General features: G+C 36.3%; 1 protein-coding gene across 2 annotated transcripts in view; it reads left to right on the top strand.

Annotated features, from left to right (window-relative positions):
- GPATCH2 (G-patch domain containing 2) overlaps nucleotides 1-16,879 on the top strand; it is a 200,146-nt gene that overhangs the window by 128,705 nt on the left and 54,562 nt on the right. For both annotated transcript variants that reach the window (XM_003930346.4, XM_074385207.1), the window contains exons 7-8: nucleotides 2,367-2,406; nucleotides 9,899-9,969. In XM_003930346.4, the coding sequence (XP_003930395.2) occupies nucleotides 2,367-2,406; nucleotides 9,899-9,969 (111 nt within the window). The remainder of the gene's footprint in view (nucleotides 1-2,366; nucleotides 2,407-9,898; nucleotides 9,970-16,879) is intronic.

Genomic DNA, 16,879 nt, shown 5'->3' with positions numbered 1-16,879 from the left:
CAATTCAGAAGATCTAACATTTAAATATTAGGCATTCCAGAGAGAGAAAAAAATCAAAAGCAAATTTTCTTATACTGAAGGACCCAGATCTCCAGATTGCAAGGTCTCGCCTAACACAGTAAATGAAAAATGCACACTACTGGAGAAATTAAAAACCTCTAACAGCATCCAGAGGGAAAAAATACAGATCACATTCAGAACAACAAGAATAAGCATTTTTTTTTTTTTTTTTTTTTTTTTTTGCCTGTTGAAAACTAAGAACATGAAGAAGAAAACGGACAAACAACTTACATTTCTCAACCATTGTCACTATTTGAGTGAGTTCTTCAGCAAGAGGTGAAAATGAACTGAGAAGCCGCAGGATACAGCAAACAGGAGGTGCAACAAAGGAGAAAAATGACGTGACCACCCACTGAAAGCTGAGGAAGTTCCAGGACAGATCTGGAGAACAGCAGCTCAGATGAGACTAAGTAGACAGGGCTTTGGGAGGAGATCACTAGAGACTGAAGAGGAGGGAGGAGTAAGGGATGGGCATATTTTCAGGTATTTTTTTAATATTTGAAAACTAACAGTGATAAGAGTAAGAATGTAATAAAGATAAGCAGGCAGGTACACAGAAAAATTAAGAAGCCTGAGAGGTACATAAAAAAATAGCAAAAATAAGACAAATATCAACTTTAGGAGAAATAAAAAGAAAAGCTTAGCAGCAGAAAGTATTCATGTAGTTATAATAATGTCTGTATTCACAATTGATCAATCAAAAAGATGCTGTAATTGGAAATAGGGTTGGGAGTTGCAAAACAGCTAAGTCTATGATAACAGAAAGTTGGTACTTCACATCTAAAATCAATTAATCACAAGCTACCAGTATAACCATATTCTTTAGAAATACAGTATTAAATACAAAACGAAAGAACTAAAAGAGCTGACAGTGGTTTCTCTTAACAGAGCTTAGGAGTCAGGATAGATGAACAAGAAATTGCTATTTTTAGTCCTTTTAGTTGTTTTCTTTAAATCAAAAAAGGCACAATCTAAAACAGAGGGGAAATATCTTAGTCAAGCTGTCAGAGGAACTACAATAAATGATAAATTAATTTGGTAATTAATCCAGATGTTATTTTCTAATACCAATAAATGTCCATTCCTCCATCACTGGTGGAATCTGACCTGCCAAGGAGCATCACTATCACTATCTATGAGCTTGAGAAATACTGTATTAAGAGCATAAACAAAGCCTATTAATGTAGAGGCTGTTTGTTCTTGGTTTTAGTACCACAGAGGCTAGAGAATGCAAAGAAGTCTTAGAGAGTTTCAGGAGATGCAAACCCTTTCTAGCCCCTTGCCCTTCTGCAGTATGGTGTGGTGAAAACACACCTCATACAAATAAGCTAACACCTGAGCTCTCGTTTTTGTATTTGGAACATGAGCCTAACCTTGTACAGATTTTATGAAGATGGGAGGGAAATAAAACATGTTTCATGCTCAGTACGTAGAGGTACTCGGTATTATGGTTGTTGAAACCATAAGTAGCTTTCATAGTAATGTTAGTATCATTCCCTGTGATTCTGGGCCTTCAGTGATTGATTTGCTGTAATACCTCTCTCAATTTCCTAGTCCTTGATGTTTACAGTTAGTTTTTTGTGCAGAATATTGCCAGAGAACTGGGCACCTAGCTAATGAAAACAACTCCCATGGAAAAGGTATTGCCAGATACATCAGTGTTAAGAGTCCCAGGGGCAACTGAAGCAAAATGGGCTGGGCTGGGCTATGTAAGAAGGCAAGGCTTTGATAATGCAGTGACTTCTATATTTTTAATGTTGTTGAACTTGTTCTCAGCCAGAATCTAAGTTGTTATAACTGTGGAGGGAATAGGTCCAAGGTACCTTCAGCTGATTCTGCAGAATTCATATCAAGGGCTTTGTGTATTGCTCCTGGGGGCATAGCTAGATAATATAATATTCTTGTGTTTTTAACTTTTTTTTTATAACTCCAGCAATCAAAAGGTCATAATTTGTTGTAATGATGCCATAATTAAGTTGTGGTAAATGATAGCATTTGTAGATTTTATAACCAGAATTGATTCATAAAATGAATACAGTCCCAGCAGTTTATGTTAACATAATTAAATGGAAATGTAATTCTAACTCAGTTTGCTTATTAAATTGAAAATTACTGGGTTATGAGCACTCTTACATTTCCGTCAAAATTGGTTTAAGTCTAGAATTACATGAAATATCCATTAAAATAAAGCATATTTAAGCCTCTGTTGCTGGTGACAAGTTCCTTAAAGCACGTGCGGCTTGATCATGTGAGAACATGTGCTTTTAGTTAGGTTCCCACTAACTGCCTTTTTCTTTCCTCTGCAGCCATTGGTTTAGCCCTGGGGCCAGGACAGAGCATGACCAGGTAAGCAACATTCTAATCCAAAAGGAAGTTACTCAACCTCTTTCAAGTATTTAATTGTCTCCCTTCAGGAGAGTAGATCAGCTTTATGAGAAAAGATACAAATCCCCAGCTCGTTTTAAAAGGTGTTAATTATGCCAACTGTTAATACACTGACCAAATAAATGCATGATCCTCAATCAGCATCAGAGTTTTCTTTCCAGCCACTGTCTTCAGTCATATGTGTGACCTCCATGGAAAGGCTCTGAAACTCAGTCATCTGTAGGACCTCGCTACTGATCCTTCTTTTTCACAAAGTTAATGTATCAAAACAGTACATGTGCTTAAAAATTAATTTGTATTGGCCGGGTGTGGTGGTTCGTATCTGTAACCCAGCACTTTGGGAGGCTGAGGTGGGTGGATCACCTGACATTGGGAGTTTGAGACCAGCCTGACCGAGATGGAGAAACCCCATCTCTACTAAAAATACAAAAACAAAAGTAAACATTAGCTGAGCATGGTGGGGCATGCCCATAATCCCAGCTACTTGGGAGGGTGAGGCAGGAGAATCACTTGAACCTGGGAGATGGAGGTTGCGGTAAGCCATTGCATTCCAGCCTGGGCAACAAGAACAAAACTCCAACTCAAAAAAATAAATAAATATTAAAAAAATAAAATAAAAAATAAAATTGATTTGTATTAAATCTAAATTCAGCCAGTAAGAGAATATTTGTATCTGAAGTTCAGAAGGTAGGAAGAGTTTCTTACACTTTTTTTTTTTTTTTTTGAGACGGAGTTTTTTGCTCTTGTCACCCAGGCTGGAGTGCAATGGCGCGATCTCGGCTCACCGCAACCTCCGCCTCCTGGATTCAGGCAATTCTCCTGCCTCAGCCTCCTGAGTAGCTGGGATTACAGGCACGCGCCACCATGCCCAGCTAATTTTTTGTATTTTTAGTAGAGACGGGGTTTCACCATGTTGACCAGGTTGGTCTCGATCTTGTGATCCACCCGCCTCGGCCTCCCATCTTACACTTTTACATTATATTTTTAGATGATTTTTTAAAAATCTCTTATCGATATACATGAAAGCACAATGGTTAGTTGACTTAGAAGTTGACATTCATTACATTGATTTTTACATATAAAATCAGTAATTATCCCTTGAACATATTAGTTCTTTCTTGGAAGCATGCTTAAACTTGTGATGTTTTAAAGCATGTACGTTTTAGAGTCTGCATCCTTGCAAAATTTTTATCTTTTATTGTGAATGATTAATTTTAAAATACAAGGGAGCAATAAACCTCAAATCTTTCAGAGGGGCAGGCAGAGAGATAGGTAGTAAAGAGGACTTTGTGTGCATTAATGGTAATGAGTAACGTTACCCTGTAATGTTTGATTTCTTGGGTTGAGCAGCAGGTTCGCAGCTGTTGCATATGCTATAGTTTCTTTTACTAATGAAAGGAAGGTGCTACATACTTCATTATGAACTCTTTATTTTTTAACACACATAAGCCTAATAGAAATACCTTTCATTTTCATGATTTTTTAACTTGCTTTTTTTCCATGAGAGTGAGTTACCTCTTTAAAGATACTTCTGACATTAATAATAGACTCTGTGCCACTGTTTGTATGGATTCAGAAATTAACTAAGCTAAGTTACATCTATGATTTGTTCCTCTTACTTTTTTTTTTTTTTTTTTTTTGAGACGGAGTCTCAAATTGTTGCCCTGGTGGGAGTGCAGTGGGGCGATCTTGGCTCACTTCAACCTCCATCTCCCGGGTTCAAACAGTTCTCCTGCCTCACCTTCCCAAGTAGCTGGGATTACAGGTGCCCACCACCCCGCCCAACTAATTTTTCCTTTTTTTTTTTTTTTGCATTTTTTTTAGTAGAGACGGGGTTTTGCTATGTTGGCCAACCTGGTCTCAAACTCCCGACCTCATGATCTGCCTGCCTCGGCCTCCTGATGTGCTGGGATTATAGGCGTGAGCTACCGCACCTGGCTTTTCTTACTTACTATTTACAATACAAAAATTAGACTTTCAGCTTTCCTAAGTGCTTCATATCCCTCTACGCACAATGCTTACAGTAATACTCTGCTTTTAGTATTAAGTTGCATCAGGATATATGTTATCCCAAAATATTATTTTATAAAGCTCATTTTCTAACCTTTGGAACTTGAGAAGTACTAAAGCCATGTTATAAATTTAGGTTTTAGATTATGGTATACCTGGTTGCTTCCAGCCAAGCTTTATTCAGAAATTAAAAATTATCTTTAGTAACTAATAACTTACAAGGAAGAAAGTTGACCAGTTTTATTTTTTATCTTTTTAAATCTTTTTGACCAATTTTTGAATCAGCTTTTTACTTAAACTTTGATATGCCATTTCGGATCTCTATCCTCATTGGGTAGATTATTAATTAACAAATACAGTTAATTCTTGTGACGTATGGTAGTTATGTTCTATGTAGTCAACTCAAACAGTGCATTAATGAATACTGAACCATTGCTTATAGGGGAAATACGGGTTAAGGTGTCTTTGAGCCCCAGGTCACATCTTCATCAACTGATCAATACATAACCTTGTTTTATGTGTGTTTCTGTTTAAACACACCTTATTTAATGTCTGTGGTGATTCATTAACATTGAACTCACGACCAACAGCATTGTAACTCATGCCTGAATGAAGCTTATCTGAAGCACATATTTTCTCTTTAAGGCCCATCACTGTCTCCTTGCACTTAGGAACACTGGACAGCACTTTAGCACTATGCTTGGGGCCATTTTAAATAGTGAAGTCACCAACAGAAGCACAATTGGGACCCCCCCCCCAAAAAAAAAAAACAAACAAAAAACAACACAGCATTACACAGACTGCAAGAAATACACTGGCTTACACGATGAGAGCTGAAACCAGGCCAAGTCACCTGGCTGGAGCTCAGCTGGAAACGTGTTACAGGCCACTCAGATTTTCACCACTCTACCTACACATGTCTGCAAATGACTGCAAAAGCAGGGGAAGTATTGCTTTTTGTGTTACAAATAAATGTTAGCAAGTAGGTGAATTTGCAAATATGGAATCTGAATAATGACAATGAATTTTACCTGTATGTATACATACAATACGTTCTACTTACGTAAGTGATGATAATTTCTTAGTTCAACACAGACCTAACTGTAAAGCAAACTAAACTGTTGTCTAAAGTTAGGTGCAAGTGATGAAATGCAAGACCATGAAGTATAAAATCCTTTAGTACATGGTTGAATGAATGACTAATTAGCATGCATGATTACCTTATATTTTTCTCATACCAACTTAACACAAAGAAACAATATTAACCCTACTTTTTAAATCCCACCTCCTTTCCCCATCTTAATGATTCTTCTTTCTCGCTATTCTTCAGTGCTAAGTCCCATTTCAATTTGCCATGCATAGTGATTGTGCCTTTATGATACATTTATTAAATAACTTACCCACCAGCCACTATCTGTTGAGTACTCTCAATTTTTATCAAAATTGTTATTTGTAAAGCACAACATAGTTTTTTCCCTGAGGTGCTTTTAGTCTGGATCAGGTAAGCAGTAATTATAGTATGTTGATGAATATTTCAGAAAGCCATAGAGAAGGCATTATGAAGGCCACAAAAGAGGAATGTCAAGGTTAGGTTCAGGGATGGAAGGAAAGAGGGAGCAGCAACTACAGGAAGCATCATTTTTTGTTTTGTCTTCTTTAATTCTGAAGCTTTGCTTCTTTGAGACATTTCGACTGAGTTTACAAGACATATCTTAGTGAGTCAGATCACAGTTTAGATGTTACTTAGTTCCCCTTTTAATTTTGAGGACACTGCTGAGTGTAAAGAGACTTGAAATTACTTTGCAGGCATTTGAGGAATTACCTGAACAGTGACTGCCAAAAGAAGCACTCCTGAGCTTGAGTGCCTCATGTATATCAGGTAGTAAAGAGAGGATTGCTGGGGAATGAGAATTCTACAAAGAGCTCTTTACAGAATTCTTTTGGGATTTCCTCTTGGGATTTGAGACTTTTAATAATCTTGAAAAATGTCATGAATAGCCACAAAAATTCTTAGTTCCTTTTCTTTAAATATAAAAACCATTATCTACAAGGTATACTTTTCTTCCTGGTTTAATTCAGCAGTTTTTCAAATTGTGTGCCTAGGTTTTTGACTTAATGGATTTTAATGTAATTCTTATCTCAGTTATTTTTTAATATACATCTGCAGGTCACTAATAAGGGGATTGTATCTTCGTTTGGCCTAAGTCCAGCAGTCTGAAAGTTGGAAGGTAAGAAGCACTTCGCACCATATTCAGAAGTTCTGTTTTTGATCAGAGTTGACATTATTGAGTCAGAATCCAGAAAAGTAACCTCACTTGTGACACTGATAGGAGTCCGGGGAAACAGACAAAAGTATGTATCAAGAAGAATGAAAATAGTTTCAAAATCTTTTGAGCGACACTTGCTTATTAGAGCAGGGATCAAGGATTCTTATTTATTTTGAATTCATAATCTGACTTCCTTTTTTAAAAAATATGTTGGGAGTGCTGTTTTTTTTTTCTTTTTCAGGCAAAGTCTCCCTCTGTAGCACAGGCTGCAGTGCAGTGGTGCAATCTCAGCTCCCTGCAACCTCTGTCTCCAGGGTTCAAGTGAGTTTTGTGCCTCAGCCTCCCTGAGTATCTGGGATTACAGGCGCCCGCCAACATGCCTGGCTGATTTTTGCATTTTTAGTAGAGACAGGATTTTGCCATGTTGGCCAGGCTGGTTTTGAACTCCTGATCTCAGGCGATCCACCCACCTTGGCCTCCCAAAGTGCTGGGATTACAGGCGTGAGCCACTGCACCAGGCTGAAGTCTTCTAAATACAAATATATGTTGTTCAAGTAACACCATAGATTAATTTTTTCATCTTTACCCCGTAAAAGAGCTAAGCTCACATATTAACTTGTGATTCATGACCCAGAGATTTCTGTAGTTGTATCTGAGCTTCATTTTAAAGTTGCAGTGGTATATCCAGATTTATTGATAAGGTGAGATAAGTTTGTGATGGCTTTTATACATATAGATGCATTGCATTAGTAATGCCATTGTTTGACTTGTTTTTATGTACAAAGTCCATCAAAACCATAAACATTCTCACATTAATCTAGTAACAGGAGCTGTAACATCAAAGTTCAGAGAGGGTGCTATCTCATTTAAGTTCATCCAGATTAGTGGCCTCTCTGAGAACTATCCAGACCTATTAGGTACAACCAAATGTTTATTTTGGCCCTTATAATTGCATTTTTCAAAACTGAACTATAAATTTTTTATTTTTTATTTTTCATAACATTGTGTTTGGGATTTTGAGTTTTGTTTAAACTGTTTTAACACAAGCCTCAGGAATAGTATTCAAGAATCTTTTATCTTAGAATTAGAAAACTTAATTATTAACTATTATTACTAATTTAAGAAAGAAGTAGAGATTTCATCATCTTCTAGCTATCTGTGTCACAAATGTTGGTTTGTATATATATATTTTTTAAAGGCACTAGACTTAGAAATGCCAAAGTAATTAATTTTCTTTATTTTCAGAAACAATTTAGTGTTCATGGTACGAAGTGTTTCTAAATTGAAACACTTTCAGATTAATGGATTTAAGATAACTGATTGCTGTTTTCTATAAGTAGTAATAATGAGATATGGCTTCAGCTACATACCAGATCTCATTCCCTATTTCTTTATTTCATGCATGCATTCATTCATTCATTCATTCCGCAAATATTTATTGATCACTAAAATGTTCCAGACACAGTGCTTGAACCCTGAAGATGCAGGCAAATTGAAAAACTCAAGCAAAGGGCCAGTGATAGGCAACAGCATGGTACATATCCCAAACCAAGAAGATCAATATGGCTAGGATATATAATTTAGAAGAAAGAAGGTTAGGTTGGGATAAGAGGAAGCATAATAAATTATGAATTTAGAGATGTAATCAAATTACAAAGAGTCAGGAAAGCCTTGTAAAAGATTTTGGGTTTGATACTCATAGAGTCATAAAATTAGGTTAATTTTAGAAAGCTCGTAGTGTCTGCAGTGTGGAGAAAAGATTTGAAGGCAACAGGCCTGGAGGCAGGGAGATCATTTGGGAGGCTTTTCCAGCAGAGAGAAAATGGTGGTCTGAACTAGGATGGTGGCAATAAATGGAAAGAAGTAGATATTTAAGAGAAAATTTAATAATATTTTAGTTGAGTCATTCCTGGAAGAATGAGTCTAATCATATTCTTGATAATTAATTAAGGCATATTCTTTGTCAAAGGCAGCTAAGTAAACTAATAATTGATTTTGAGTGATGTAATTGAACAGTTCAAAGCAGTTATTCATCATTAGAAATGAATGATACTGGCCTGATAATACCTACCAAGAGCCAGGCCCGTTAATTATCATCATAATTATATTTTTACCATTTAAGCCATATTCTTTCTCAGCATTTCCTATGTTTCAGTTTTATAGTGCTAAACATTTTAAATGCTTTATATTACTTAGTACTCACAATAGCTTTACAGGTAGATATTATCGTTATCGCTATTTTACAGGTGGAGACCAAGGTTTAGAGGGGTTAAGTACTTTGCCTAAAGTTACACAGGTTGTAAATGGTAAAGGTATTTTGGAACATAGTGACTTTTTAGTTACTGGTCCAGCTGGGATTAGAACCCAGCTCTATCCTGCATTATTACTTATAAGACTCTTTTGTTGGGTTTAATTGCTAATATTCTGTATAACTTCGTTTTAACCCGGTCTTGCATATAATCATATTTCTGCATTAATAAGATAAGCTACAGTTTGAGTGAGCACATAGTGAAGAATATTGACTATTTGTTTTTTTTCTTTCCAATTAGTTAGGGTAAAGCAAGTGTGAAGGGAAGTGGATGGTAACGCATTTTGAGGAGGCAATCAAATACGTTTTTTTTTTTCTAATTATATATTTCCAAGCCAATAATCTCTTTGAAGAAGAATGTTTTAAGCGTGTTTCTTTACCATGTTGAGCCAGTAGGTACAGAGAAAATAATGTTAGCTCTTCATGTCAGCGTAGGTAACACAGCCTTAGAAAATTCACAGCTGAATGCAACAGTAAAGGCCGTTGACAAGAGAGGTTGCGTTACTTCAACCAGGGCTAATCAGTACACCAGAAAAAGAAATGAGTTCTAGGGTTCCAGCTCCAGGCCACATCTGGAATGACTGTGAGGGCAGTTTAGCTGTCCAGGAAGAACTGGAGTGCCAACTCTCACGAATAATTTCGCAACAGTGACAATAAAGATCAAATTAAAAAAAAAAAAATAGTCTCCCTGAACTCTCGAAGTTCAGAAAAAGTAGTATTTGTAATCTTTGCTTTAAAAGAAACCAGAAAAAAAAATATCATGCAAATAAATGAATAATGTCCCTTTGAATGAGAATATTTTCCTACTTGCAAAATAATATAATGAAAATATTTTTGTTTCTGTGACTTTGTCTTAACATTTGTGTAGCATCAGCTTCTGAGAGATAATCGAGCTGAAAGAGGACACAAGAAAAATTGTTCTGTGAAAACAGCCAGCAGGTAAGCAATTCAGAATAACTTCTTATTCATTCATTTCCTTTTTTTATGACTATAAGAATGTAATAAATTGTTGCTAGGTTGCCTTGGTTCTAAAAAGTCAGCTTAAACTATTTTATGTATTTTTTACTGGAATCTATTTTAGGATTACTAGTAATGAATAAAAAGATATTTTATTTATATATTTTTTAAACTCGTAAAAAAGAATACATTTTTAAAATAAAATATTTATCTCCCTTAACTATTGAATATTAGATCAGCATTTATAATGATTATTCATTTTTAATCTAAAAAAATATGGGCCTAATCTTGTCCCCTAAACTTACATGGTATTTAGACCTTATGAGAGAGAAATATGTCTATTTATTCTAACAACATATAAATGAGTAAAGACTGGGAAGAAAGTAGTCTCTTTTAAAGAGTACTTTTAGGATCTCGTTTATTTTTTCCAGTGTGATTTTTCTCCATAATACAAGGAATTTCTCCCAGTTCATTTTTTAGACAATATATTTTCAAATTTTGCAAATGGTGTTTCTGAAGACTTAATTTTTGTTTAGATGAAAATGGCTACCCTTCTTGTCAGAATGTTGATCAGAACAACTGCCCTAATACTTAAATTTATTTTATCCTTAAGAAGAGACAACTGATCTCAGCAGCCACCATTGCATTCCGTGGTTCCCCAGTGCTAGTGCACTATCCACTGACTTAACATTCAAAGTGCCATGTTGTGCAGACTAATGCCACCTGAAATCCTCCTGGGTATCTGGAGAAGCAAATGCAAATCCTACCTAGCATACCTAATTTAGACAATCAAAAATCACCAAACATAAAATGAGATAATTCACCATCAGTGGTAGTCAACATAAACAACTAAGATTTTCTCCTAAGACTGCCGGATCCTAAAATTATAAGATACAGATTATAAAACAACTATGGATGAGATGTTTATAGAAATAAAATGAGCAAGCAATAAACCACCATAAAAATGAAACAGTGGGAGGGAGGAGATTGTATAAGAAAAAAAAAAAAAAAAGAAAGAAAAAAATGAATCAGTTAGAAATGAGATATGTGATTATTGAGGAGATTAGTGAAATGAAAGATACATCTGAAGAATGGACCACAATATAGATTAAAAATTCAAGGAGATGGAAAACTGAAAGAGTGCTTAAGAGACAATAGAAGATCTATGATACAGTCTATCAGAGTCCTTGATGAAAAGAATGGAATAGCTGAAAAAAGCATGAAATTTGATGGGATGTTCGCTAAGAATTCCCAAACCTGGTAAGAGTTATAAATTCATAGATACAGGTACAAAAAGTACAGTGAATAGCATGCACGATAAATAAAAAGAAATCCATACCTAATATCATACCATAGTAAACCAAAAGCAAAGACAAATGTTAAAGGAATCAAAAGAAAAGGCAAATTATCTACAAAGGAATGATAATGATGATGCTGATATATCAGATTTCTCAGTAGCAGCAGTGAGGCCAGAAGACAGTGGAATCATCCTGATAGTGCTGCATGAAAAAAAGTTGTCAACCTTAAAATAATTTTAAGATTTTCAAAAATGGGGAAAGTTTACTACCAACAGACCTTTGTGAAGAATTTTTTAAGGGTATATTTCAAGAAAAGTCCCAAGGAAGGTCTGAGATGCAAGAATGAATAGTGAGCCAATATATTGATTTAAATGTTTATATAAATAATCATTGCTTATATGAAGTGATAATTGTAATAATGTAATTTGTAGGATTTATTTTTTTATTTTTTTATTTGAGACAGAATTTCTCTCTTGTTGCCCGGGCTGGAGTGCAATGGCACAATCTCCACTCACTACAACCTCCACCTCTTGGGTTCAAGTGATTCTCCTGCACCAGCCTCCCAAGTAGCTGGGATTACAGGAATGTGCCACCATGCCTGGCTAATTTTGTATTTGTAGTAAAGACAGGATTTCACTGTGTTGGCCAGGCTGGTCTTGAACTCCTGAGCTCAGGTGATCTGCCCACCTCTCCCTCCCAAAGTGCTGGGATTGCAGGCATGAGCCACCACACCCAGCCAGTTTGTATGTCTTTTAAAGACAATCTAAAATAATGGGCAAAATAAAAATTGAGAATTGTTTAAGATGCCTACCTCATTAGTCAGTTAAGCAATTGATATTTAATAAAGACTACATTAAGTATTCATTGGTAAAATATTGAAATAACTACTAAGTCAGTAGAAACAGTATATAATCACCAAACCAGTGGAAGGGAGAAATGGAATTAAAATATTGCCCTCTCCCTCAAATAATGCATTTTTTAAAAAGTGAGGGGCATGGTGGCTCACGCCTATAATTAATTCTAGCACTTCGGAAGGCTGAAGCAGGAGGATTGCTTGAGGCCAGGAGCTCAAGACCAGCCGAAAAGAAAAAAGTTAAGAGAAAAGAACAAGCATTGAGAAAATGAGATACAGAGAAAACATAAAATTAGGCAATTGAATCATATACATACACACACACAGATCAGAAATCACAATGTTTATGGTTGGCTGGGTGAAAAGGCTCATACCTGTTAAGCCATAGCATGTTGAGATTCCTTGAGACAAGGAGTTTGAGACCAGCATGGGCAACATGCAGACTCTGTCTCTACAAAAAAAGAAAAAAAATTTAAATAGTCTGTGGTGGTGCATGCCTGTAGTCCCAGCTGCACAGCCGGCTGAGGCAGGAAGACTACTTGACCCCAGGAATTGGACCTTACAGTGAGACATGATCATGCCATTGGCCTCCAGCCTGGGCAACACAGTGAGACCCTGTTTCAAAAAAAAAAAAAAAAAATCATTTTTAAAAAATTAAAATAAAATAAAATAATTTATGATTAAACATATCAGTTAGAAGCATAACTAACTGGACTGGAGTTATTAAAAATATCTAGCGTATGTTCTTTATAAAAGACACACCTGACAGAAAATGAGAAAGAAGAGTGGAAAACTAAAGAAGGAGCAGTATATACGCCAGATGTATTATAAAGAAAAGTCTCATCTCAAAGTGATTTAGGAAGAAAAACTTTACAAATCTATTTATTTTATGATAATAGATTCAGTGTATAGGCACTCAATTAAATAGCCTCAAAATGTATAAAGCAAAGAGCAATAGCAGTACGTGGAGAAACTCATTGTCATAACACTCATTATTGATAGTTTAAGCCACACAGAAAATGTATAAAGAGAAAATTTGTGTAACACAAAATTAGCAAGCTTAAATTAATAATATTATATAAAACCTTGCATCCAAACTAGTAGAGAAAGCACACTCTTCTCAAAGACACATAGAACACTTATAAAATGAATCACTTACCAGGCCATAAAGCTAGTATCAACAAATTTTTAGTGAATACGGATCGGAAAAAATATATTCCTTTACTGGAATGTGATTAAGTTAGAAATCAGTAACAAAAGTTTTTTTTTAAAGGTTACAGTTGAGAAATACACTTCTGCTGGGTACAGTGGCTCACACCTGTAATCCTAGCACTTTGGGAGGCCGAGGAGGGTGGATACCTGAGGTCAGAAGTTCAAGATCAACCTGGCCAAAATGGTGAAACCCTGTCTCTACTAAAAATACAAAACTTAGCCACGCATGGTGGCTCCCGCCTGTAGTCACAGCTACTTGGGAGGCTGAGGCAGGAGAATCGTTTGAACCTGGGAGGCGGAGGTTGCAGTGAGCCGAGATCACCCCATTGCACTCCAGCCTGGGCAACAAGAGTGAAACTCTGTCTTAAAAAGAAAAATAAGTAAATAAATAAATAAATAAAGTACACTTCTAAGCAACTCATGTGTCAGAAGCAACTATGCTGATATCAAGACATGTCATTTACAATTGGATGGTAATTGGGGGAAATTCTACTGCCTTAAATGTTTATTTACATTAGAAATTTGGTCCCAGCTCCTGTTACAATCAAGTTTCCGATCTATAGGATTGCTGCCACCTCCCTGAAGATTAGCCCAGGAGAAATTTAGAAAGAGAAAATATATATAGGAAACCGCAAGAAGTCCCTTGGTATTATAGGTGCTATCGATTGAACTTGCGTATGTGAAGCAGGATGGCTTTGACTTAGACGGGAGGCACTCTAGCCTAGCTGAGGGAGAATGAAATATTTGAAATACAGGTGAACCTTCGGAGTTGTGTACTTTTGTTTTAATCAGTGGCCATTGCCTTGGAAGAAATGCTGCCTGCCCCACACAGAAAGACTCAGACCTCTGGTCTAAGTGTCTTCAGACATAAACTCAGTAGTTCACAGTGCTGTTTTTGAGGAGCTTGAGGGAAGTAGGTGAAAGATTATTATGTCTTTGCTGCAGCCCCTCTAAAACCCAGTGCTAAAGAATTATTTCTACTTCTCTCTGGAAGTGAGAAGAGGGAAAAGGTATTCTCCTATCCAAAGGGGTTATTTCTTGGGGTAGAGTGTGATGACTGTGGTTTTCTGGTGTCAGGGCCTCTCTACCCTAAGGCTCAAAACCCCAGTTGCTTTCTTCATGCCATTGCCTGACAGACTAGCCAATATTCTCAGAAGAAGATGAACTCACAGGCCAAGATAAGACGTTTGAAGAGGCCAGGAACAGTGGCTCACCCCTGTAATCCAAGTGCTTTGGAAGGCCGAGGCAGGAGGATCACTTGAGCCCAGGAGTTCAAGACCAGCCAGTGCAACGTAATGAGACCCTGTCTCTATAAAACATTTAAAAACGAACTGGGTAATCGAGGCTGCAGGGAGCCATGATCATGCTAGTGCCCTCCAGCCTGGGCAACAGAATAAGACCCTGTCTCAAAAAAAAAAAAAAACAAAAGAAAGAAAGCATTTGACAAGAATGGCCTTTTCAAAAGAAAAACAATCTATTGGATTACAGATTCTAGTAAAAGCAGTTAGCACTAGAGAGTCAAGAAAATTATAATTAGCATGATACATATTAACCAAAATGATATAGGAAGATATTAACAATATGAAGCAAGAAAAAGAACAAATAATTAAGAACCAGATATTTATTTAGGTCTTAAGATTTACGTAACTGGAGAGATATACTTTGTTCATGGGTCAGAAGATTCTGTATCTTAAGATCAGTTTTCTCCAAATTGCCTATAGATTAAATACTATCTAAATCAAAATCCCAGCAGGCAGATTTATAGAAACAGATAAGCTAATTCTAAATTTCATATGGAAATGTAAAAGACTTAGCTCAAACAACTTTGAACAAGAAAAACAAAGTTGGAATGCTAACACTACCTTATTTGCAGACTTTACTATAAAGCTATATTAATTAAGACAGTTTAGTATCGTCGTGCACCATATAATGACGTTTCAGTCAGTGACGGATCACATATACCACATCGGTCCCAGGAGATTACAAAACCATATTTTTACTGTATCTTTTCTATGTTTAGTTATGTTGAGATACACAAATATTTACCATCGTATTACAGTTGCCTACAGGATTCAGTACAGTAACATACTGTACAGATTTGTAGCCTAGAAGCAATAGGCTATACCTTAGAGCGTATGTGTGTAGTAGTCTACACCATCGGGTTTGTATCCTTGTCATTAAGCGATGCCTGACTACGTTTATATTAAGATAGAGAAGTAGATCATTGGAGAGGAATAGAGGTCAAGAAATACAGCCACGTGTACACAGACAATTAACTGATTTTCACTGATGTACAGAGAGGCAAGTCAGTGGAGAGAGTTTAATAGTCTTTTAAATAAATAGTACTGGATCAAGTATATGGTCATTTGCAAAAAAAACAAAAAAAGATTTTCAACCCACACCTAACACTGTACACCATATGATGGTTAATTTTATGTGCCAATTTGACTGGACTAAGAGATGCCCGGATAGCTGTTCAATGAGTATTTCTGTGTTTACCCATCAGGGTGTTTCTGGAAGAGACTAGCATTTGAATCGGTAGACTGAGTAAAGATCTCTCTCACTTATGCAGATGGGCATCATCCAATCTATTAAGGACCTGAATAAAGCAAAAAGGTAGAGGAAGAGCAAATTTATTTTCTCTTCTTGAACTAGAAGATCCATCTGCTCTTGCCCTCAGACATCTTCGACTTGCATATTGGTATCTTTCTCTAGGTTTGGGAAATTCTCTGTTATTATCTCTTTGAATACAATTTCTACCCCTATTTCTTTCATTTCCCATTTTTTTAAGGCCAGTTACTCTCACACTTGCCCTTTTGAGGCTATTTTTTAGGTCCTGTAGGTATGTTTCCTGGTTGTTTATTCTTTTTTCTTTTGTTTCCTCTGACCATGTATTTTCAGCCTGTCCTCAACTTACTAATTATTTCTTCAACTTGATCTATTCTGCTATTACAGACTGATTCATTCTTCAGTATGCCAGTTGAGTTTTTCAACTCCAGGATTTCTGCTTAATTCTTTTTCATTATTTCAATCTATTAAATTTGTCTAATAGAATTTTTAATTCTTTCCTTGTGTTATCTTGAATTGCTTTGAGTTTCCTCAAAATAGATACTTTGAATTCTGTCTGAAAGGTCACATATCTCTGTTTCTCCAGGATAAGGTCCCTGGTACCCTATTTAATTTATTTGGTTGGGTCATGTTTTCCTGGATGGTCTTGATACTTGCAGATGTTTGTCTGTGTCTGGGCAGTGAATATTAGGTGTTTATTGTAGTCTTATCAGTCTGGGCTCATTTGTACCTATCTTTCTTGCAAAGGCTTTCCAGATATTCATAGGTTCATGGATATTGTGATCTAAGCTGTGTCTGCTTTAGGGGACTTCCCAAGAACAGTAACACTGTGGTTCTTGTAGACTGTAGAGGTATTGCCTTGATGGTCTTGGACAAGACCTGGGAGAACTCTCTGGATTACCAGGCAGAGATTCTTCCCCTCTTCCCTTACTTTCTCCCAGTCATACATAGTTTCTCTCTT

This window comes from Saimiri boliviensis, chromosome 14 (assembly GCF_048565385.1).
Source record: "Saimiri boliviensis isolate mSaiBol1 chromosome 14, mSaiBol1.pri, whole genome shotgun sequence".
In the NCBI taxonomy this organism is placed as follows: Eukaryota; Metazoa; Chordata; class Mammalia; order Primates; family Cebidae; genus Saimiri; species Saimiri boliviensis.
Note: the sequence above shows the minus strand (reverse complement) of the source record. Positions and strands in the feature narration are given on the sequence as shown.